Source organism: Rhinatrema bivittatum, chromosome 3 (genome assembly GCF_901001135.1).
Source record: "Rhinatrema bivittatum chromosome 3, aRhiBiv1.1, whole genome shotgun sequence".
NCBI lineage: Eukaryota > Metazoa > Chordata > Amphibia > Gymnophiona > Rhinatrematidae > Rhinatrema > Rhinatrema bivittatum.
In genome coordinates, this window is record NC_042617.1 from 326,225,899 (window position 1) to 326,247,699 (window position 21,801).

The 21,801-nt window shown below is 43.8% G+C and overlaps 1 protein-coding gene across 3 annotated transcripts in view; it reads left to right on the top strand.

The window, feature by feature from the left end:
- The window catches only part of AFG1L (AFG1 like ATPase), a 372,398-nt gene that overhangs the window by 8,906 nt on the left and 341,691 nt on the right, over positions 1-21,801 (top strand). For all 3 annotated transcript variants that reach the window (XM_029595310.1, XM_029595309.1, XM_029595311.1), the window contains exon 2: positions 5,153-5,370. In XM_029595310.1, the coding sequence (XP_029451170.1) occupies positions 5,153-5,370 (218 nt within the window). The remainder of the gene's footprint in view (positions 1-5,152; positions 5,371-21,801) is intronic.

Consider the following 21,801-nt stretch of genomic DNA (forward strand, 5'->3'; position numbering starts at 1 on the left):
TGAGGGTTTCATTTTCTTCAATATTAGCATGGTCTCAGATGTTGCAATGGGTTCGAAGGCTTGTATAGCAGTGTCTTTGCAGTGATGGTGGTATGTGTTGAATGGAGCTAGGGTATTCGGTTTTAGTAGAGATTGCAGGTTGGAGATTTTGTTACTGAAGTAGATGGCTAGCTCCTCAGCTTTTTTGTGCGCTTGGTTGAGAGGAATGTCGAAGGAGTTGACTTGTGTTAAGTTCGAGACGTAAGTGAAGAGGGCTTTTGAATCGAAGATGAGGTGGTGTATCTTGTGAGCATAGTAGTCCCGCCTTGTTTTTAACGTGGTGCTCTTGTATGTATGAAGCGCGAGTTTGTAGGCTGATAGGGAGGTCGGAGATGGTGCTTTGCGCCATTTATTTTCTTTTTGTCTAAGGGAATGTTTGAGTTTTTGCAATTGTTCGTTAAACCAGGGTTGTCTTCTGGATGCATTATGTTTAGGTTTTTTTGTTGCCAGAGGGCAGAGTTTATTTGCTGCCGATACTGTGATGTTAGACCATGATTTGAGAGCAGAGTTAGGCGTGGAGATGTCTATATGAGGGAGTTCTGGGACAAGGTGTTCGTGAAGTTCATTTGAAGAACAAAGGTTTCTGTAAGTAGATTGAGGTTGAGGATCGTGTTTGATGCTTGATTGATCCAGCGAAAATGTGGTAGAGATTAGTGCATGGTCTGACCAGGGGACTGATTGGCATATGGGTGGTGCTGAGTGTGAGATGCCTGAGTTTACAAAAATGAGATCCAAAGTGTGTCCTGCTCTGTGTGTGGGATTGTTGATTAACTGTTTGAATCCCATGGCAGTCATGGCGTTTAGGAAGGTTTCACAGTTTGTAGAGGGAGAGGGGTCGTCAACATGTAAGTTAAAATCTCCCAAAATGATGGATGGAGACTCAAGGTTTATGTTAGTAGCTATAATTTCTAAGATGGGAGAGGTGTCTGAATCCAGAAGTCCCGGAGGGGCGTAAACTAGAATGATTTGTAGCAAGTCTGATTTGAAAAAGCCGGCTTCAATTTTTTTAGGAGAGTGTACTGGGAATTGAGTAAGTCTCAGCTCTTTTTTGGCTGCAAGGAGAATACCCCCACCCTTTTTTTTCTGTCTGGGAATAGAAAAGAAATCATGGGTTTCAGTTGGCAATTGGTTTATTAGTGCGGTGTCCGTATGTTTTAGCCATGTTTCCGTTATTGCGCAGAGGTCGGGTTTCATGTCCAGTAGAAGGTCATTGAGTATTATTGTTTTTTTGGTAAGAGATTGAGCGTTGAATAAAATCAGAGAAAAAAGAGCTAGGCCTAGTGTCTGTGTGAGGGGGGAAATCATGATAGGAATGAGTGATTTATAGGTAGGTGGACGTGAAATCATAGACGTATTTCTTATGAAAAATGACCTTTGTTGGAGAATTGGAATAGGGAGGCCAATATGCATAGTGGCTTGTGGTCGCAGGAAAGCTGGTTAATTTGTCCGAGAGGAGGATTGTCTGTACAGTTTGATGAATATTGAAAGAGTGCTGAATCCTCGAGTGTTGGATGTGGAAAGGATGATCGCTGGATGATTGCTGGTGTGGAAGGATGAGCGCTGGATGATTGCTGGTGTGGAAGGATGAGCGCTGGATGATTGCTGGTGTGGAAGGATGAGCGCTGGATGATTGCTGGTGTGGAAGGATGAGCGCTGGATGATTGTCAGTCTAGTACAGGAGTGCTTGGAGTTACAACAAGTGGCGATGCTGAGAGAAGATGGTAAGCGTTAATATTGGAGTCTCACCCTGACCTCACCAAGGGGCTCACTAAGGGGCAGGCCCCTTAGGTCACGCCCCTTTGGACGCGCGACGCCACCGGTGTATGCGCTTGTTTAAAGGTCTCCGGTAGCAGTCTGATTGGTCTAATGCCCTTCAGGGGGCGTGGTTTACGCACAGCGTGTGTCTCTTCTGTTGGCTTTTCTTTTACTTTAAAGTGATCTTTCTTTCTGTTCTGCGCAATTTAAATTCGAAAGCGCTCGCCTAACTTCTGCATGGCTCACCTATGAGAGAGCGGGCTCTAGCCCTGGATGGGCCGCAGGAGCCCCGGCAGAAGGGACGAGGTAGGCGCTGGAAGCAGGCGGGAGTCGAAAGAGTGTTGGGGTTTAAAACCCCCGCTCACCTCCGTGTTGTCACGTGGGAGCCCTGCAGCCTTCTTAATTGGCTGTTGCTGCGGGGAGGAGGAGAAGCGGAAGCCTCGTGGCCGGTGCCTGGGCCGTCTGGAGGTAAGAGTAAGCGATCGCGAGGCCTTACCCCGGTGGGCCTGGGCGCCGGTTGCGCAGGTCCTCGCCGTGTCCTCCCTCTCCAAATATTCAGTCTAGGGATCATCTCCAAATATTCAGTCTAGGGATCATCTCCAAATATTCAGTCTAGGGATCATCTCTAAAAATACTGCTAAAAGCAGTGTCTCAGTGCTATAGCCTGGTCCTGAGGGAATTCTGCACTACTGCGGAATGCAGAATTTGCTCAGAATTCTCCCTTCCTTCAGCTTTCCTCCCTCACCTAGCATTGCAGTCTTGGCTACACTGCTGCCGAGACTGCTGTGCTAGCATGCTTGCCTGCCAGAAGAGGAAACATCACTAGAAGCGCGTGGAGGCACTGCGGCACGGGCGAGGTTCGCACGGGGGAGCAGAGGCATTGTGGCACGAGCAAAGTTAGCAAGCTCCATTGTACAAAGGCCAGGACCATAGTGTATTATTTTGACAAATGTGCAGAATTTTGCAGAATTTAGAAAATGCATGCGTAGATTTTTAATTTTTTTTGGTGCAGAATTCCCCCAGGAGTAGCTGCCCCAAAATCCGGCCTGAGCTACATCCAATAAGTTATCCTCACAAAAACCTGAAATCTGTTTAAATACCATCACAGTGATAATCCTCGGCCAGGGGCCACAGATTACAACTCCCTTTCAAACCTCAGTCCAACCTTCAGCATCATTTTCTGACAAACAGGTTAATAGACAAAAAAGAAAAGTGGTATTCTGGAGGAAAAAAAGCTGCTACAATGCGATGTAAAGCTCAGAAAGATTTCCTGATGTTACCAACAGAAAGTTGTCATCTTGAGACTCAACTTGAGCTGAATGCAGAAGAATAGCGACTGCAGAAAAGGACCAAATTAGTCCATCCAGTCTGCCCAGCAAGCTTCTTATGGTAGCATCTGCCACGCCATGCAGGTTACCCCCTGTTTCTTTTAAGCGTAGCAACTGTCGCTTCATGCAGTTATTCCCCAGCTTTATGATAACCCATAAAATAAATTTACTGCTAGCAACATTTTACTGGGTGATGAGCCTTCTTCAAAATTGACAGTGCTGACTTATTTTGCCTATGGATTTGGCTATAGAAGCAGTCCTGGGCTTTATTTATGTCTGCAGATCAGTACCCCAGACTGTAAAAGTCAGGGCCTGTGCTGGTGATCGTCTGAATCCAATTCCTCCCCCCCCCCTCCCCCATTGCCATCACAGCAGAGAGTGAAGCTGCTGAAAATGCCTGCTTGGATAAGCCTATCTGGCTAACTTTAGACCTGCTATGGGCCATGTGTAACTTACCTGGTTAAGCTATTCAGATAAGGCTCAATATCTCTACTTATCCAGCTAACTTACAGGCCGATGGAGCGCACTGTTAACCTGCCCTTGGACGCGCGTTTTCCCTTACCCCTTATTCAGTAAGGAGTGGAAAACATGCGTCCAACCTGCGGCACTTAATAGCGCCCTCAACATGCAAATGCATGTTGAGGGCCCTATTAGTTATTCCTGCGCGATACAGAAAGTAAAATGTGCAGCCAAGCCGCATATTTTACTTTAAGAAATTAGCACCTACCCAAAGGTAGGTGCTAGTTTCTGCCGGCACCGGGAAAGTGCACAGAAAAGCAGTAAAAACTGCTTTTCTGTGCACCCTCCGACTTAATATCATGGCGATATTAAGTCTGAGGTCCCGAAGGGTAAAAAAAAGTAAAACATTTTTTTTTAAATGGGCCAGCGGCTGTCGGGCCGAAAACCGGACACTCAATTTTGCCGGCGTCAGGTTTCCGAGCCTGTGGCTGTCAGCGGGCTCGAGAACCGACGCCGGCAAAATTGAGCGTCGGCTGTCAAACCCGCTGTCAGCCACTGCTCCGGGTCAAAAGGAGGCGCTAGGGACGGCTAGTGTCCCTAGCGCCTCCTTTTACCCGTTTCTACCGCACCACCTAATTTAAATACAGAATCGCGCACCGGGAGAGCGGGCGTTCGTCCGCTGCCCGCGGACTTTACTGAATCGGCCCGTCAATTGGATAGGTAGCGCCACTCATGCCCACTGCCTGCCCACTGACTATATGGCTAACTATTTAGCTGGATAAGGCCCTTGCAGTACTTGAATATCTACCCCATTTGTAATTAGATTATTGCAATGCCTTTTATTTAGAATTGCCAAGGAAATTAATGCGCATAATACAGAATGCAGCTGCACGACTGTAAACTGGGTTGTTCATGGTAGGTTCCAGTGAGCTGGACCCTTATTGTTACTGGTTTCTTCGAGGTGCCAATTTAAGCATCTTGTACTGGCATTTTAAAATGTGGAAAGGCTGTTGTCTGCCTCATTTTTAAGGAAAACTGCAGTGCTATGATAGTGGGAGGAATACTTGTTTCTGACAAAGGTTTCAAATAAAATTACCATCCCCTGAGGCTTATAGACTTGTACGGATTTGGCCTGGAGCTTTTGTGGGCGGCTATTCCTGCATTATGGAATAAGCTGTCACTTCAGCTCGGGGAACGTCCAGTCTGCTGCATCTCAGGAAGAGATTGAAGACCTGATTAATGTCGGGGTGGGTTGAAGGAGAGAGGGTTTACAAATCGGGCCCTAAGGCAGGCGTGCTTAGATGATTTCTGTGTAATGATTTTTTGTTGTTGCATATTTTATTGAACACGGTACATCTCTTTGTGCAATTTTTATCTGTAAAGGCTGAGCTGGAATAGGTGGCGGGGGGAGGGAAGAGTGCACATGAAGGCTTCTGGTGCCGGATCCCAGCCCTGGTTCCGATTGAGCCGGAAGTCCTAAGAAGCAGGAGGGAGAACTGCCAGGAGCTGGCACTGACTTTGTCAGAGGGCCCAAGCGTTTTTGTTCTAACGTTCTTCTTTTATGTTTGCAGCGTATACGGCTCATGGAGTAGAGGCCACAGCTCCTGAGCCTGTAATGGACGCCAAAGCCCTTGAAGCCTGCACTGGCCCTTTGGAGTACTATGACTCCCTAACAGCAGCGGGCAGTCTGAGAAAAGACGAGCACCAGAGGAGAGTTATGCAGCATTTACAGAAGCTGCATGAGGACCTTAAAGGACACAGCAGTGGTTTCAGCAGCATTCTCACCAAGGTGAGCCAGCGTTTTCTGCCCGGACCATGGGCATCTGCCGCTGTTGGGATGTGTAGTTGGCATGGGCTTGACGTTAAGAGGATATCGCCAAGGTTGGAGGCTTTTATAAAAAGAAGGATCTGAGAATTTTAATGCGTGGGCGGTGGTGGTTCTGTTTCATTTTCCCATTGTTTTTATATAAATTTGGAATTGGAGCATTTGTATATAATTTTAAAGCTATAGATTTGAAGGAGAACATTTTTGCCCAAGGACTGGATTTCCTGCAGCTTTTGAAAGGGAAAATATTCCAGAAATGGAAACAATGGTGTAACTGAAATTTGTGCTTTCTGCAGAAGATTTTGGACAAAATAAATATTACATTTTTCTTTCTGCTTTTTTAACACTGAGCTCTCAGGGAGCAGGGGTGGCCAACTCTGGTCCTCGAGAGCCTCAAACGGGCCAGGTTTTCAGGATATCCACAATAAATATACATGAAAAAGATTTGCATAAAGTGGAGGCAGTGCATTCAAACCTCTCACAATCATTCATTGTGGATATCCTGAAAACCAGACCTGTTTGAGGCTCTTGAGGACCGGCGCTGGCCACATCTGCTCGGGGAGCATTTCAGCCTTGATGGTTCTTCCTTTTGGCTACTTTGGATTCCACAGGAGTACCAAGGGCTGAACACCAGCAGCTTGCTCAACAATCTGTTCCATTAGGGCAAGTTGGAAGGGCCCGCTGGTCTTTTTCTGCCATCATCAGCTACGCTCCTATGTTAATTTCTGGGACCAGCTCCACGACGCAGGCTGGAAATGGAACGGAGCTTTGCATTGCAGCAGCCTGTTTGACCGGCAGGCCTGTTCGAGCTGTCGCATGGCATGGAAAGGATGCACCCGAGTCCAGTGGCTACGACTATGACAAACCCCTTGCCTGGCCATAACGCAACACTGAGTGATCATCTTGGAGGAGCTCAACATCAAACCCTCAGGGTCTACAGTACTTGGAGTGGTGGTGGTGGAGGTCCTGGGGGTGGGGGGAGAGTGGCTGTCTCGGAACCCAGGTCTGTAGACCTAAAAAGAACCAATATTTGGTTGCCAATGACATTTCTGTTTTGTCGTATGAAATTGGTGCGGAAATGCAAACTGTGTGCTCCGTGAAAATATAAGGTTGTGCTATGTACCTGGAAAGACATATATTCTTTCTAATAGTTTCAAACTGAGCTCTTCCTCTGAACTCAAGGCCACACCAGAATTCTCCCCTGGTTAGACCTCAGGTGCATAGTCCTGCCCTCTTCAGCTGGCCCACAGAAAATATTCATCAGACATTTGTGAAGTTTGGTCTGAGACCCAGGTTAATTTGAATAGACTCGTTACTTGTTTGCCCCTCTCGAGTGCGAGGGTTGGGCATCACAGCTGGGCCTGCTCACTTTGGACTCTCTGCCACTGCTGCTGATGTTCTGGAAACCAGGACTTTTCAAGGCCAATATTCAGCTGCTATCAGGGAGGAGCAAGCTAGCTGGATAAACGTATCCAGTTAACTTGGCCGGGCCACTGAATATACCCAGCTATCTTATAGCCAGCCGGATAAGTTTATCTGGCTACCTATAGGACAGCCCGATAGCCATTCTAGACTTATCCGATTAACTAAGCCGGATAAGGCTGAATATCAGCACTTACGTATATGGTTAAGTTAGTCGGATAAGAAGGTGCACCCCAGAATTCCTCCAACCTGCTCCTTACTTAGCTGGCTAACTAGGCAGATAAATAGTTAGCCACTAAGTGGCAGCTGCTGGCTGTGCTCATATATTGAGACGTGCCGTTTAGCCGGCTAAATGGTGCTGAATGCAGACCTCTTTGTGTGTTTACGCAAGGCGTAATCTTCTCTGTTTGACCAGGGTCCACGCACCTTTGTGTCTCCATTGGGATCCAGTGGCCGGGTGTTACCCCTTTCCCCCCACCCCGGTGTTGTGCAGGTTCTTGGTGTCGGGGGAAAAGTCCCTGGAAGGACTGTCCCGTGCTCATGACTCAGGCCGGGGCATGCCGACATGACTGGGCTGCTCTGCTGCCGCCAAAGAATGGACGCTCCCAAAAACGGAAGGGAGACCTTTCCACCACCACCAGCAATTGCTCAGCCTGCTTGGTCATCTGGCTGCACAGCAGGAGGCCACACATTTCCCTCACTGAAGACAAGCACGCCTCCTGTATCATAATGGCACAGACAAATGCAGCGATGTTGGCGGGCAGCAGTCTGCTCCCCCACCCCCGCAGACCAGAGTAGGAGTCATTACGTGTGTGCATGCGCGTGTGGAGGCTGCAGTTTGATACTTGGGGATCAATTATGCCTGTTGTACATTTCAGAGCGGACCTCGGATCCTGCAGCTGGAAATGAGACGTGTACTTGGAAAGAAATGTGTGCAGCAACGGGAGCCAGGCGTTTCTCCTCTGAGAAATCAAATTTTAAATAAACGAAGAGGAAATGAAAGGCTAGTTAATAACGAGAACTTTCACTCAGCAGCAATTTGTTGGCGCTGACGCACTGTTTGGCTTTGCAGTTCTTACGAGATGTTCTTGGAAACTGAAGTGATTTTACTTTTATTGAGATTGAGAAGCGGTCTTTGTTGTGAGAGATGTAATGTTAGTGCTTTTTAAAGAAATAATTACACTATGCATTCAGCTTGAATCCTTTTTCCCTGATCCTTTAATTTAAGGAGGTATCAGTGGATTTGTGATTTGGGGGGGGGGGGGGGGGGGGGGGGGTGAATGTTGCCTATGGGGTGGGAGACGCTATGTTAAACACACTAGTAACATAGCTGATGATTGCAAATAAGCCTAAATAAATAGTCCATCTAGTCTGCCCAGCAATGTGCTTAGGATACTGATGCTGCTCCCTGCAGGTTACCACCGTGTCTTCTGTTCCATGTGGGCGCTCCCATGAAGAAATGTAAGCTTTGGGTTTAGCAGAGGTTACTCCATTTCTTCATTTCCGTTCACTTTTCGCTAGAGATTCTCCAAGTTGGGTCCCACGCCCCTTTGAATTCCATTACCATTCTCGTCTTCATCACTTCTTCTGGTATGCATCCACCACACTTCTCATAAATATTTCCTGGCATTGTTCTTGAGTCTTCCCCCTTGGAGTTTCATATCATGACCCTTCGTTTTACAAATTCCTTTCCATCTGAAAAGGTTTGATTATTTTGTGCATCAATTCCTTTCAGGTATTTGGAAGTCTGTATCATTTCCCCTATCTCTCCTCTCCTCCAGGGTGTACATATTTAGTGTCACGCTTCAGGCAAGTGAGCTCTTGAGCCACTGTCAGATTGATGCAGCTCTGACAGGCTGCCTGTTAAGTGTTGCAGGCTGAGGTCAGGGCAGATAGAGACGAAGAGTGGGCCGAGGTCGGGGCTGGCAGAGATGAAGGCAGGCTATGGTCAAGGTTGGCAGAATTCGGGCAAAGCAACGTTGAAGGACTCAGCAATGGGAGGACAATCTGAAGGCAAGGACAAGCAGGGAAGACAGGTAAAGGCAGGAACCGGAAAACAGTCAAGACCAGCAGGGACAGGAGTCAGGATCGGCAAAGATGACAACACCTAGGCAGAAGTATCCAGAAGGATCTGTTCCTGAGGCACTGGCTCGCTGCACTGAATTCCCTTGTATGCAGGGAGAGTGGTGATGTCATCAGTTGGTGCCCACAAGAAGTCCTAAATGCATAGCCTATAAAGACTGCAAGAACTGCAGTTTACTTCCTAGTTAGAGCCACTGGCTGCAGCATGGTGCTGGGAGCTATGTCTGAGGAGCCTGCGATCAGGAGGCGCTTCTGGAGAGGTAAGAGCTGCACCCACACATTTTTGGGTGCAGAACCCATACCATTTTAGTTGCCTTTCTCTGGACCACGTCCATCCTGTGTCCAGAACTGACCATAGTATTTCAGGTGAGGCCTGCCTCACCAGGGACATGTACAGAGGCATCATCGCCTCTTTTTTTTTTTTCTTTTCTTGTTGGGTTTTGCCTTTCTGTGCAGCCCAGCATCCCTCTGGCTTTAGCCACCGCCTTGTCACATTGCTCCGCTGCCTTCAGATTTGTTGGACACTCCTGCCGAGGTCTCTCTCCCAACCTGTGCATATCAGTGGTTTGCTCCCCCCCCCCCCCCCCCCCCCCCCCCCCCCAAATCTCATACAGCTCCTTTGGATTACTGCACTTCAGATGCATAACCCTGCACTTCTTGGCAATGAATCCCAGAAGAGCATTAGATCACATGGGGATATCCTAAGATTACTTGCTATTTTCCAAGACTGCCCTTACCTGAGCACGTGATTTGAGAGACCGTTTTAGTTCGGACTTCTTTCATACAGTCAGCTAAACAAGTGGAAAAATGGCAAAATGGACGTTTTTCTCATGACGCTGTAATAGTTCAATTGTCCACAAGTTTAAGCTCTGGCGAGCTACTTTTCAATTTCAAAAAAAAAAATGTACTTAAGCACACACCTACACCCCTAGGCAATCTTTGGCCTAATTATTATCAATGTAGTCATTATTGTTTTATTTTGGGTCCCACTGTTTAATCGCTATATGTATAGTTTTGGAGACTCATGGCTTACTGTTTCATGTTCATGTTAATATGCTTATGTTAATTGCCTTGTTTTACTGTTTTATGTAAAAAGCCCTGGTCAGGTATGTAAACCCTGGGCGAGCTGCTGTTCTTTGTAATCCGGATTGATTTGAATCTCATACAGGAATTTCGGTATATAAAAATTAAAAATAAAATAAATAAAAAATATATGCCTCTGTTCGTTTAATGGTGAGACACTAAATTTGCCAAATTGTCATCCATTTAAACTAATATCGCGCACTTACTTGTGAGTCATCAGGGGTGATTTATCTAATATGGTGTCCCTGGCAAGCCCATCGTAAAATAAAAGTGAGGATGCAAGAACATATTAGCTGCATTAATCGCTTGAAACGGGAGGCAATTTTTAGTTGTTGTTGATGATTTGTGCTTTATGGTCTTAGAAAAACCAGAGCATCATTGTCGTGGCGGCAATTTTGGAAAATGTTTGCTACAAAAGGAACAAACCTACGTTTTTAAATGGAATACTATTGCTCCTAGTGGTTTAAATAAAGAGGTGGAGTGGGGAGCCTTTTCTAGTTGTTTTTGATGTGATTTTTTTTTTAACGAATCACGCGATTGTTTGTGTGATTGTAAAGTGTGATATATGATTGGGTGTTATAGCTTTAAATGATGGAGAGATGTTGAATATTGTCATCTGCACTGCCATGTTTGAATAAGCAAGATATGCTGTCTGTTTGCAATAAGCAATTTCATTTGTTTGTAAAGGATAGGTTAAAAATTAGGATTAAGAGTTAATGCATGAGTTGTATGAAAGTATAACCTTCTTTTTACAGGTATATCATCATATTCCCCTGACGCAGGCATTGCACAAGCCGAAACGCTGCAGTGTCGGGATTTTCTCGCTGCAGTGACAATTGAAGCCACAGAAAGCAGTTTATAGGAAGGTGAAGTCATTCTCGCTGTTCAAGGACGTAACATTGAGAAGAAATTGAAGGGTTTTTTTTTTTTTAAGAACTGCAAGCACAAGCTTTTGAAATAAAGTAGGCGTCGTCTCATTTTGGAGGATAGGTGTTTGAATTCACAGCTTTGTTTCGGTACATGATTTTGAACATTTTCTTCATCTGGCAGGACTGATTTCAAGGTTTTTCTTTTTGTTAAGATTTATAACTTTTTGTTTCAGTCCATGAATTTGAAGGTTTTTGCCATTTTAGAGACTGATTTCAAGGTCTATTTGTTGGTGTTTTCAAGACGTACATAAGGTTGAAGTGACTGCTTGCGAGTGTTTGTAGCTTGCACATTATGTGGAATATGGTATGAGAGGGTAGATAAGTGTGATAAATGCAAAGGAACTTTAACAGTTTTTTGTATTTTTCACTTTAAAAACATTAAAAGTGGTAAATTATTGTGAGACATTTGTCATGAATAAGTCTGAATTAATGTACTGTTCTTTGCGGTATGTGCGGCTTTAGATATCTAAGAACAGGATAGCGGTTTTTGTTAATGTTAATTGAATCCCAGCTGCCAAACCTTTCACCAGTCTTACATCTGTTTTTAGATTGCATCTCATTTTCTGTACTCATCTTTCTGTCATTAAGCGCTGGCTAACTTGTAATAGGCTAGCTTTAAATATTGCAAAGATGGACATAATTATTCTGTCTCATTCACTTATTCCATCTATCCCTTCCAGCCTAAAATTTGAAAATTGTGTGATCCCCGTGGCCGATCAAGTGAGCAATTGGGAGTCGTGTTCAACTCTGATTTGTCTTTTTGTGCTCATATTATGTATTTAATCTGTAGTTTGTATTATGTACGCCTTAAAGTGAAACCCTCCTTGTAGCCATCTGATTTCAGAAACAATCTTTTTAGTTATCACTAGCCTGAATTATTGCAATTCTATTTATTTGGGCTTACCCCCTTCACATATTACGTCACTACAAATGATCCAAAACTCAGCAGTCCAAACACTTACTAGTACTTCACGTTTATCCTATCACTCTAGTATTGACATTTTCACTGGCTTCCAATGCAATAAAATACTCACTTTGAAGTGCACGTATTCATTATTGAAAATTTATAAATCAGTGTGAGAAGTACGTTGTTCTGGTTGATGTTTACTTAATGCCTCATCTGTTTGAGTAGTTAGACTAGCAGGGAGCCGAGAGAGAATATTCACAGTGAAGGTCCCATTATGTGGAATTTTTTATCTGATTCTTTGAGGAAAGAAGCAAACTTGAAATCATTCAAAAATAAAAAAAATCTAAAAGCATATTTGTTTATGGATGCTTATAGGAGTTGATTGGTTCAAGTTGAGATTTGGTCTCCTGGGCTTTATGGGGGTTATACTACCTTTTCTGATTCTTTTTTTTTTTTTTATTTATTTATTTATATTTTTTCAAATGTAACAATATATGTTCAAAGAGAAACATTTATATATAATAAACTCCTGTTGCACAAATCTAGTTTCTTCAATTATTTACCTTCTACACCTTTTGGAATATCCTCCCTCCATGTCCGTCCCCCTCCCCGTACAGTCCGTTGTTCAAGAAGGTTGAGTTATACAAAGCATGGATGGGTTTTCCTGTAGTTTCTGCCAAGATATAAATCTTTGCCATTGGTCCATGAATTTTTGAATTTGTTGCCGTCGCATAGCTGTCAATTTGCAAAGGTACCACACTTTTGTCAGTCTCTGAAGGATCTTCGTTCTATGGAGTACCTCTCTCTGCTTCCAAGAACTTGCAATTTCTGCCCGAGCTGCTAGGATAACCTGTTGTATAAAATACGCATTCTGCTCACTCAATACATACGGGAAGATGTTTAGTAGGAAAAGTGAGGGTTCAGTTGGCACATGTTCATTTGTTATTTCAAATATGAGCTTGATTACCATGTCCCAGTATCCCCGAATGGCCTCACACTCCCACCACACATGTATGAATGTCCCCTTTCCCCCACAGTCCCTCCAACAGGCATCTGCGCATGTTGGGTAATATCTATGTAGTTTCTCTGCTGTAAGGGACCATCGATACAGAATTTTGTAACTTTGTTCCATTATGGAAGCTGAGACTGAACATTTTCTAGCCACATTAAAGCAGGATAACCACTCTTGAGGGTTCAAGTCAGAGTTCAAGTCTCTTTCTCCCATGGAGACTGTGAGACGGTGGGGACTCCAAATCTTTGTTTAGTATATTGTAAATCTTTGAGATTGATTTTTTAAATTTTCCCCGCTTGGTCACAGTAACCCTCAAATAGTGATTTCCCTTTACAGAGGTCATTTCTTACAGCCAGTTGGGATACATTTATTTATTTTATTTATTTTAAGTTTTTTTTATACCGATTTTCCTGCATAAAATGCATATCAAACCGGTTTACAATGAAACAGAATGAGCAGGAAGTAAAATTCCTTAGTCTAATACATTTAAGCGTCAATAATGAAATAATTTTAAACAAAGCAAAAAGCTAAATAACATTAATAAAAGTTAAATTATTAACATAAACATAAATATAATTATATTAGAAGGAGCACAAAGGTTAGCATGAAGGGGAGCACAAAGGGGAAAACCCCTTTGTCACGCCCGGCACGCGATGCCTTATGGCTTAGTTGCATATAAAAGAATCGATCCGTCAACGGGATCTTATATTGCTCAGCTACCTCTGTGAACTCTTTTTTTTTTTTTAGTTTTCCCCTTGTGCCACACATGCTCAAAACCTGTACAACCCTGGTGTGCCCACCTTTTCGCTATGCCCTGTGAGTTCCCAGGGCCAAATTCTCTATTGAAAAATATGGGAGACTTCATATATAGAGCTCTGTCTCCCACTATCTTTATCTTTCATCTTAAATTGAGTTTGATAGTGGGAGCTGTGATTTCAGGTTGTCTTCTAAGTTTGTGGTAGCTAAAGAAGCTGGATGCATTCCAGCCAGGAGGTCCATTTCCAATTGCACCCACCGCTTATTGCCTTCTATCATGTGCCAATCAATAATTGGACGCAATTGCGACGCTATATAATATCTTAGTAGGCGTGATATCCCTAGACCTCCCTTATCCTTGGGAAGACACATTACCTTACTGCTTACCCTAGGAGGGCGTCGTTTCCATATAAAGCGAAAAAGCTGCTTCTGCCACGCTTTCAGGTCACATTCGTTAATATTAATTGGAAGAGTTTGAAACCGATATCCCAACCTAGGGAGAACATTCATTTTTATTGTTGGGATTCTACCTAGCCACGAGAGTTCAATCCGTTCCCAATTTTGCAGATCTTACCCAATCTTTTTCCACATTGTTTCATAGTTATGTTTAAATAGCCCCTCTATGTCCAGGCCTGTCTTTACACCTGGGTATTTTATGTCTTGGAAACTAGCTTAAAGGGAAATGTCTGTTTCAGCTCTTGTACTTCACTCCTGGCCAATGTTATATTCAATAATTCTGATTTTTCAGTATTTAGTTGGTAGCATGATACTCCACTAAAGCGCCCGAGATCTCCTACCAGGTGCGGTAGGGAGTCCCGTGGGTGGGTAATTGTAAATAATATATCGTCTGCAAAGAGCGACAATTTATAATCATGTTCCCCTACCTGAACCCCTTGTATTTCTTGAGATTTTCTAATACTCAAAGCTAGGGGCTCTAAATAAAGAGCAAATAGGAGCAGGAAGAGGGGGCAACTCTGCCTTGTTCCCCGTTCAATCGGAAAAGATTTCGAATACCATCCATTGACTTTTATACATGCGCTGGTATTAGAGTATAGTTTCATAATCCATGTCAAAAGATTTCCTCCCAGACCCATTTTCCTTAAAACTGAGAAGGGGTATTCCCAGAGGACAAGGTCAAATGCCTTTTCCGCATCTATTGTAAGCAGTACTATTGGCTGAGTGTTCTGTGCATATCAAATTAAATCTAACACTCTCCTTACATTCGGGCCGATACAGTAAAGTCCGCGGGCGAACGCCTGCTCTCCTTGCGTGCGCACAGGCCTCTCTCCTGTACGCGCGATTCAGTATTCAAATTAGGCCGGTGGTAAAAATAGGTAAAAAGAGGCGCTAGGGACACTAGCGCGTCCCTAGCACCTCTTTTTGGACAGGAGCGGCGGCTGTCAGCGGGTTTGACAGCCAACGCTCAATTTTGCCAGCGTCGGTTCTCAAACCCGCTGACAGCCACGGGTTTGGAAACCGGACGCCGGCAAAATTGAGCGTCCGGTTTTCAAGCCGCGGGCCGACTTCAAATTTTTTTTTTTTTTTAAACTTTTTGTAACTTTCGGAACCTCCGACTTAATATCGCCATGATATTAAGTCGGAGAGTGCACAGAAAATCAGTCTTTACTGCTTTTCTGTGCACTTTCCCGGTGCCCGGAGAAATTAGCGCCTACCTTTTGGGTAGGCGCTAATTTCTGAAAGTAAAATGTGCAGCTTGGCTGCACATTTTGCTTTCTGAATCGCGTGGGAATACCTAATAGGGCCATCAACATGCATTTGCATGTTGCGGGCACTATTAGGTTCGGGGGGGTTGGACGCGCGTTTTTGACCCCTTACTGAATAAGGGGTAACGCTAGCACGTCGAAAACGTGCATCCAATCACGGGTTAACAGTGCGCTCCGCCGGAAACAATATTCACTGTCACATTTTTTGAGAAGAGGATACCCACTCCTCCATATTTATGGCCTACCGTGGCTGCTGCAAAGTATTATGTGGGGAATTGTTGTGAAAGCAGCAGCCTCTCATATTTTTTCCTAAGATGGGTCTCTTGGCAAAAAAGGATGTCTATTTTATCCCTGGAGGCGTCTTGTAGGAGACGTTTTTCGTTTATAGAAAGAATTGAGCCCCTTAACATTCCAAGACATCAATCTTAATTCTCCCATGTTGATATTTCCTCCCCCGCACTCTGTGTTGCACCGGGCTGTGCATTATCTTTATCGGACCTCCCTTCCTTCAAAATACCTTGGTCCAACACCAGCGTCTCCTCCCGTCTCTTCGAAGTATAGTTAGGACTGTATATTTTCGGTCTCCCTCCCTCCTCCCATCTTTCCCTCCCATATCTAGCGCACCTGGAGGACTAATGCCACACAAAACCTTTCTGGCGAACGCATTCCCCTCTGCCTCCCCCCCTGTTTGAAACAGTTGCTATTAACATCCTCAACGCATTTTATTAACTTTTCTTAAGCAGACTACCAAGATTAATATTAAGTATTACCTCGTGTAACCTAAACATCAATGAATTATTACTGAGTACTGCAAATTCTAAATGTCTTCAAAAAGCTGACCAATGATTCCCAGTGTTTCTCACGCTTAATCCTTCTTGACTCATGTCGCGGGTTCCCTGGAGGTTAGCTGACCGCCCGACTGCCTTCTAAGGCGTTTTCCACCATGCGGGACTCTGCCATTTCTGTGTGTTCTCCGAGGTGAAACCTGAAGCCTGTGTCTTGTCTGCTTCCAGAGGATGTTTCAGTAGGCCAGCCGACCGGAGTAATTTTGAAGCTTCCTCCACTGTTTTGACTCTGGATGATACACGCTGGATCGTGAATTGGAGACCAAAAGGGAATAGCTACTTGTAGCAGTAATTTCCTGCATGTAGGACCTGCAGCACTTCACAAAACTCTTGCCTCTTCCTAATAGTAATTGGGGACAGGTCTTAGAATATCTCCACTTTTGCTCCGTGCCACTGAAGATCTGTGATTTGTCTCGCTTTCTGAAGTATTTTTTCTTTTTGTTCGTAAGCGTGGAAACATACCACGATGTATCTGGGCGTATTACCTCCCATTCTGGCGAGGGCTCTGTGCGCCCTATCTAATTTAATCAATGGAGGCATTTCTTATTCATTCTGGGCTTTCATAATGAGTCCACATATATCCTGGAGTACTTTGGTACAATCCTGGTATGCTTCTCCCTCCGGTAGTCCCCTGAATCTTAAGTTCCCCCTTCTGGAGTGGTTTTCTAAATCCTCCAGCCCGCTTAATTGTTCACCCGCTCCCTGTTTTATCAGCTCTACTTCTTGCTGGAGTGCGGTGATTGCTTTACTCTGCTCTCCTGCCTGTGTTTCAATGGCTTCCACGCGGTCTCCCAGGCTTGCAAAATCATGGCGGAGCTCGGCAGCTATCATTTGTACTTCAGTTTTTAACGTGCCTATACCTTTTCTGAGCTCTCCAAACCATCGCTGGAAATTGGCACGGGTAATGTCCGTCTCGTCATCTGCCCTTGGCTCTGTAGTACTCGCGGCGGCGTGTGGAGATGTAGGCCTCCCCTCCCCCCGCTCGGGGTCCACCATGCTTTGCTGTAACTTGTCTGCCGCGGCTGTAAATGAAAACTGTTGCAGTTCCGCAATTTTCTTCCGCATTGCCATCAACCGGTCCCCGAAGGTGAGGTTTTTTTTAGCGCACTTATGGTGAGGAGGATGATAGATTTTAAATCTGAAGGTGCGGAGCTCGGGAATTACGCCGCCATCGAGTCGGGTGACGTCACTTCCTCTCTACCTTTTCTGATTCTGATAGTTTTTTTTGGGTAAATGTCACTGGATGATTTATTTCATTTATAAGCCGCTTACGCAAATGCACTAAGTGGTGTACAGTAAAACACCCTCAATATTATACACCTTAAAATGCACAATAGTAATGACAAGATTACATAACAAAACAAAAATGCCTAAAAAAGTCAGGCCTAGACGGGACCTCAGGATGTAAAAAGAACCGAAAGTTGCAGGGCATGGCAGCCCAGAAGTGGTTGGAGGAAGCTGGGTAACATTAATCCCAATAGGATGCCAGCTGAAGAAGTCTGTTTTAGCCGTGGCTTTACGAGTTTTTCTGCATTCTGTCACCCTCATTTCACGTGGCAAGGTGTAGGGGCGGCGACAGAAAAGGCCCAGCTTCTTGTAACAGAGAGCTGTGCTTGACAAATTGAGGGGACATCGAGTAGTCCCCTTTGAGAGGAGTGGAGGGAAGGGATCTACCCGGGTTATATACCCTTAGTAAGGTGTTGGCCCATGGCACATATTTAGTGATAGCAGTTTACGATTCAGCAACACAACCTTGAATTTTATCCTCCACTGGTTACCTGGATTGGATGCTGTTGATCTTAGCTGTATGTTTTCTTTTTATAAGTACTGTTAAGTATGTAGGATTGTGTGCCATATAAATATTTTAAAATTAAATAAATAAAACAAGTACTCCTTCAGTCACGTCCAATCTGTTGCCGCCGATCTTAGTGTCAAGTTGGGGGTAACTGCTTTCTGAAGGAGCTGCTTCATCTCAGAAAGCCATCCAGCCTGAAGTGTTACCCTTGAGTTGATTAGCATTAAGGTACTGCACTGTACAAGGGATGTGTATTTGTTTCAAACGAATGTGTAAAACATGACAGGTGAGGTCATTTCTAGTTGTTCTGAATGGAGAAAACTGAATGATCGGTGCCTCCAAACAGAAAACTTTTCATTTGACTTGTTTTTCTCAATTTGTGTGCACAGTGGGCAGCTGGTATGTATATTATTATTATTTTTTTTTTATATATTGACATTCGATCTGAGATATCACATCAGTTTACATTCAGGTACTGTAGGTATTTCTCTATCCCCAGAGGGCTTACAATCTAAGTTTTTGTACCTGAGGCAATGGAGGGTAAAGTGACTTGCCCAAGGTCACAAGGAGCGACAGTGGGACTTGAAGTCCTGATCTCCTGGTTCATAGCCCACTGCTCTAACCACTAGGCTATTCCTCCTCCCTTAATATGGTTTGTGCACAAATCTGCAAATCGTGAGAGCTGAAGTCTGAGTGTATACAGTACACGCAGACTTCAGCCCTATTTTACAAAGTGGACTTAAGCGCGAAAGTGCGCTCTGAAAATTCACAGGACTGCACGTAGCTTGGCATAGCATAGGTGTGTACACGTTTACAGCTGCTAAACAGCAGGTGTAAAAGTCCATGTGAAAATTTGCATGTGTATTTCAGAAATCAAAAGTGTGCACGTAATTACTTGATTTCCTCATCCCGGCTCTGGCCCCAGGAATGCTTCTTTGCGATTTACAGGTAAAAGTATATCCAAGATCTCCTTTGTGCATGCTTTTACATGTGCAGTCCCCAGGGTAACTTTCAAAAAGACCATGTAACATGCATAAATATTTTGGAAAATTCTCCAAGGACAATCAGCATGGCAGCTGTCACATGTGGGTGACATCTGATGGAGCTCAGCCTGGAACTTTTATGTCAAAGTTTCTGGAACTTTGGCTGTGCCCTGCTGATCATGCCCAGCATGCAGCTATACCATACTTCCATGCAGAGGCCCCTTCAGTCTCTTTTCCATGGAGACCACTATTTGTGGTTCCTCACTCGCCTGCTTCTAATCCTTTTCCTTTCAGGGGTGTAGTCATATGGTCATTTATCGCACAGCCCCGTGGTCTTGTTTTGTCTCCCAGTAGTTTCCTAGGTAGCTTTTTTTTTTTTTGGTTCATTTTAAGTTTCCTTTCCATCTCAGTTCTGGCCTGGGCTCTGTCGGAGACGTCACCCATATGTGAGGACTGGCATCCTACTATCGTTGGAGAACACCTGTTGTATAGATGAGCAATTCTGCTTTGCCCACTGTGTGCAACCATTGATATGCATGCAAGGTACTGAACCACATGCACATATTGCTGGAAACGAAAGTAGCGGAAAAAGAAAATGAAACAAACTAGAATAAAAGTCCCCAGCAAAATGAGTAGAAACAAAAACTTTGGGGACACACATCTCTACGCCTTACACTTCAGTAGGAGAAAACTGCAAGCAATAGTCATTTTCTCCAGAATTTAGGTCATCTTTATTGGACTCTGATCCCCTGCTAAACCTGTTGGAGCACTCTGTGTATTTCTATAGCGCTACACTATCTTTGAGTTCAATAGCGCTATAGAACTCACTATCTTTGAGTTCTATAGCGCTACAACTATCTTTGAGTTCAAAAAATTCATTTCTATATATATATTTGGCACTGTTAATACGCCTTTATTCTACATTAAATAGTTATACTGCTTATATTAAATAATATAATTTTTATGTATTACCAGTTAAACTATAATTTATTTTATCACTATGTTAAATTGTCATCTAGTTAAATTGTCATCTAGTATTACCAGTTAAACTATAATATTTATTTATCACTATGTTAAATTGTCATCTAGTTATATTGTTCCATATGTTCTACTGTTCTATGTAAAGCTCCGCTCTCTGTTGGGCAGTTCATTGTTTTATGTAAACCGGAGTGATTTGTAGTCCCTACAAGAACTTCGGTATATAAAAATTAAAAATAAATAAATAAATAAATAAATAATACACGACATGCACAGTGCCGTCCAAGTGTGTAGTAATAGTACCTTGCAAGACTTTGCGGGTTAAGAGTGCAGAATTTCCAGTGCACAGCAAGCTCTGCATTCTGAAGAAAATAACTTTTTTGCAAACAGCTTTTAGCGTTTTGCTGTTTGGGGGATGTGTATTTCTGTAGATTAAATTCTTTAAGAATGTTTTATTATCTGCCTCGAACAATGGATGAGGTAGGATATAAATAACTTTTAAATAAATATAAAAAATAGTTCAGTATTACATCGCTGGGTCTGAAGTGCGTGTGTTTGTGTCTTTTTTTTTTTTTTTAAAGGCAGGGTCTTCGTACTGTATGAACTAGTGCCTGAACAGTCTTTCATTTTGGGATGTGGTCAGTGACTGCAGAAAAAGATGTGCTTGAAGCCTGCAGGGCAGTTGGCTTACACAGTTTCGAAATCATACTTTGGTCCAAAAATTTAATTTTTCTATCCAATATCTGCACACTTATTTCTTATTTTTCTGTAACCTCTGAAAGAAAAAGAAACACACTCCAGTGCAAAACTTATGAAATGAAATTCATAAAAAAAAAAATTAACACCATCACCCTAAGTCTGAACAGAGACAATGGCCTCATGGCTCACTACAGCTTTTTATGAATTTAACTGCTCTCAGATCATTCTGTCTTTTCACACTCACCTCAGTTGTCAGTAGGCTGGACTATAATGCTATTAACACTCTCCACACCATATCCTGCCTAACTCAGTGCCTTCTCTTTGTTCTGTATATATTTTACCCAATTCCTGTACATCACTTCATACATCGGACAAGGTGGACTCTGTCCTCGAAAGCTCATGCTTCAATAAATTGGTCAGTCTATAAGGTGCCACCCGACTCCTGTCATCTTTTTCTGAAAGAGAAAACATTCCACAAAAAATTGTGCTTGCTAAAACTTGTGGAAAAAGCAATTGTGGGACTTTTGCTTATCACTGGGGCAAAAAAACCTCTGAACACGGTCTGCTTGCTGAGTTTGTGCTCCTGTTAGAAATTTAAAGTGCCATCTTGCCTATTACAGAATGGTTTTCTGTAAGTGAGCTCCTGGCTGACTGGAATGTATGGAGTAAATGTCACTGACAGTCCTCTCCCTGATTGTAGGGAGGGCTGAACAAAGCCACTTTTGTCTAGTATTCCCAATGTCTTAGCAAAATTCACCATGTCCTAAAAGCTTCAACTGCGAATGCTTACAGACTGAAGGATGCGCCATGCTGGCTGAATGTGGCATATCGTCTTTTGGCTGGCATTTCTTCCCATGTCCCTCTGGAGTCAGAAGGAGGGGAGGCAGGTTGTCTTGTGGCCCCCTAACATTGCATGCCAAGAAGCTTTTAATCTCGGTTCTTCTAATCTGGGTGAAGAATGGGTTCTCTGCTAGTAAAAGTATAAAAAAAATTATGCTGCTCTTCTGGGATCTTGGATACTCTCGCTTATCCCATTTTGGCCTCCTGATTTGGGTATTTAATTTTGCCCTCTGAAATTGGGTGCCTTCTCTTGGGAGCTTTTTCCTTTCACCTCGTGGAGCTGGAGCCGTTTGTTAACACAGGCTTGCCGTCAGCTTCATCATTGATTGGATCTGTTTGA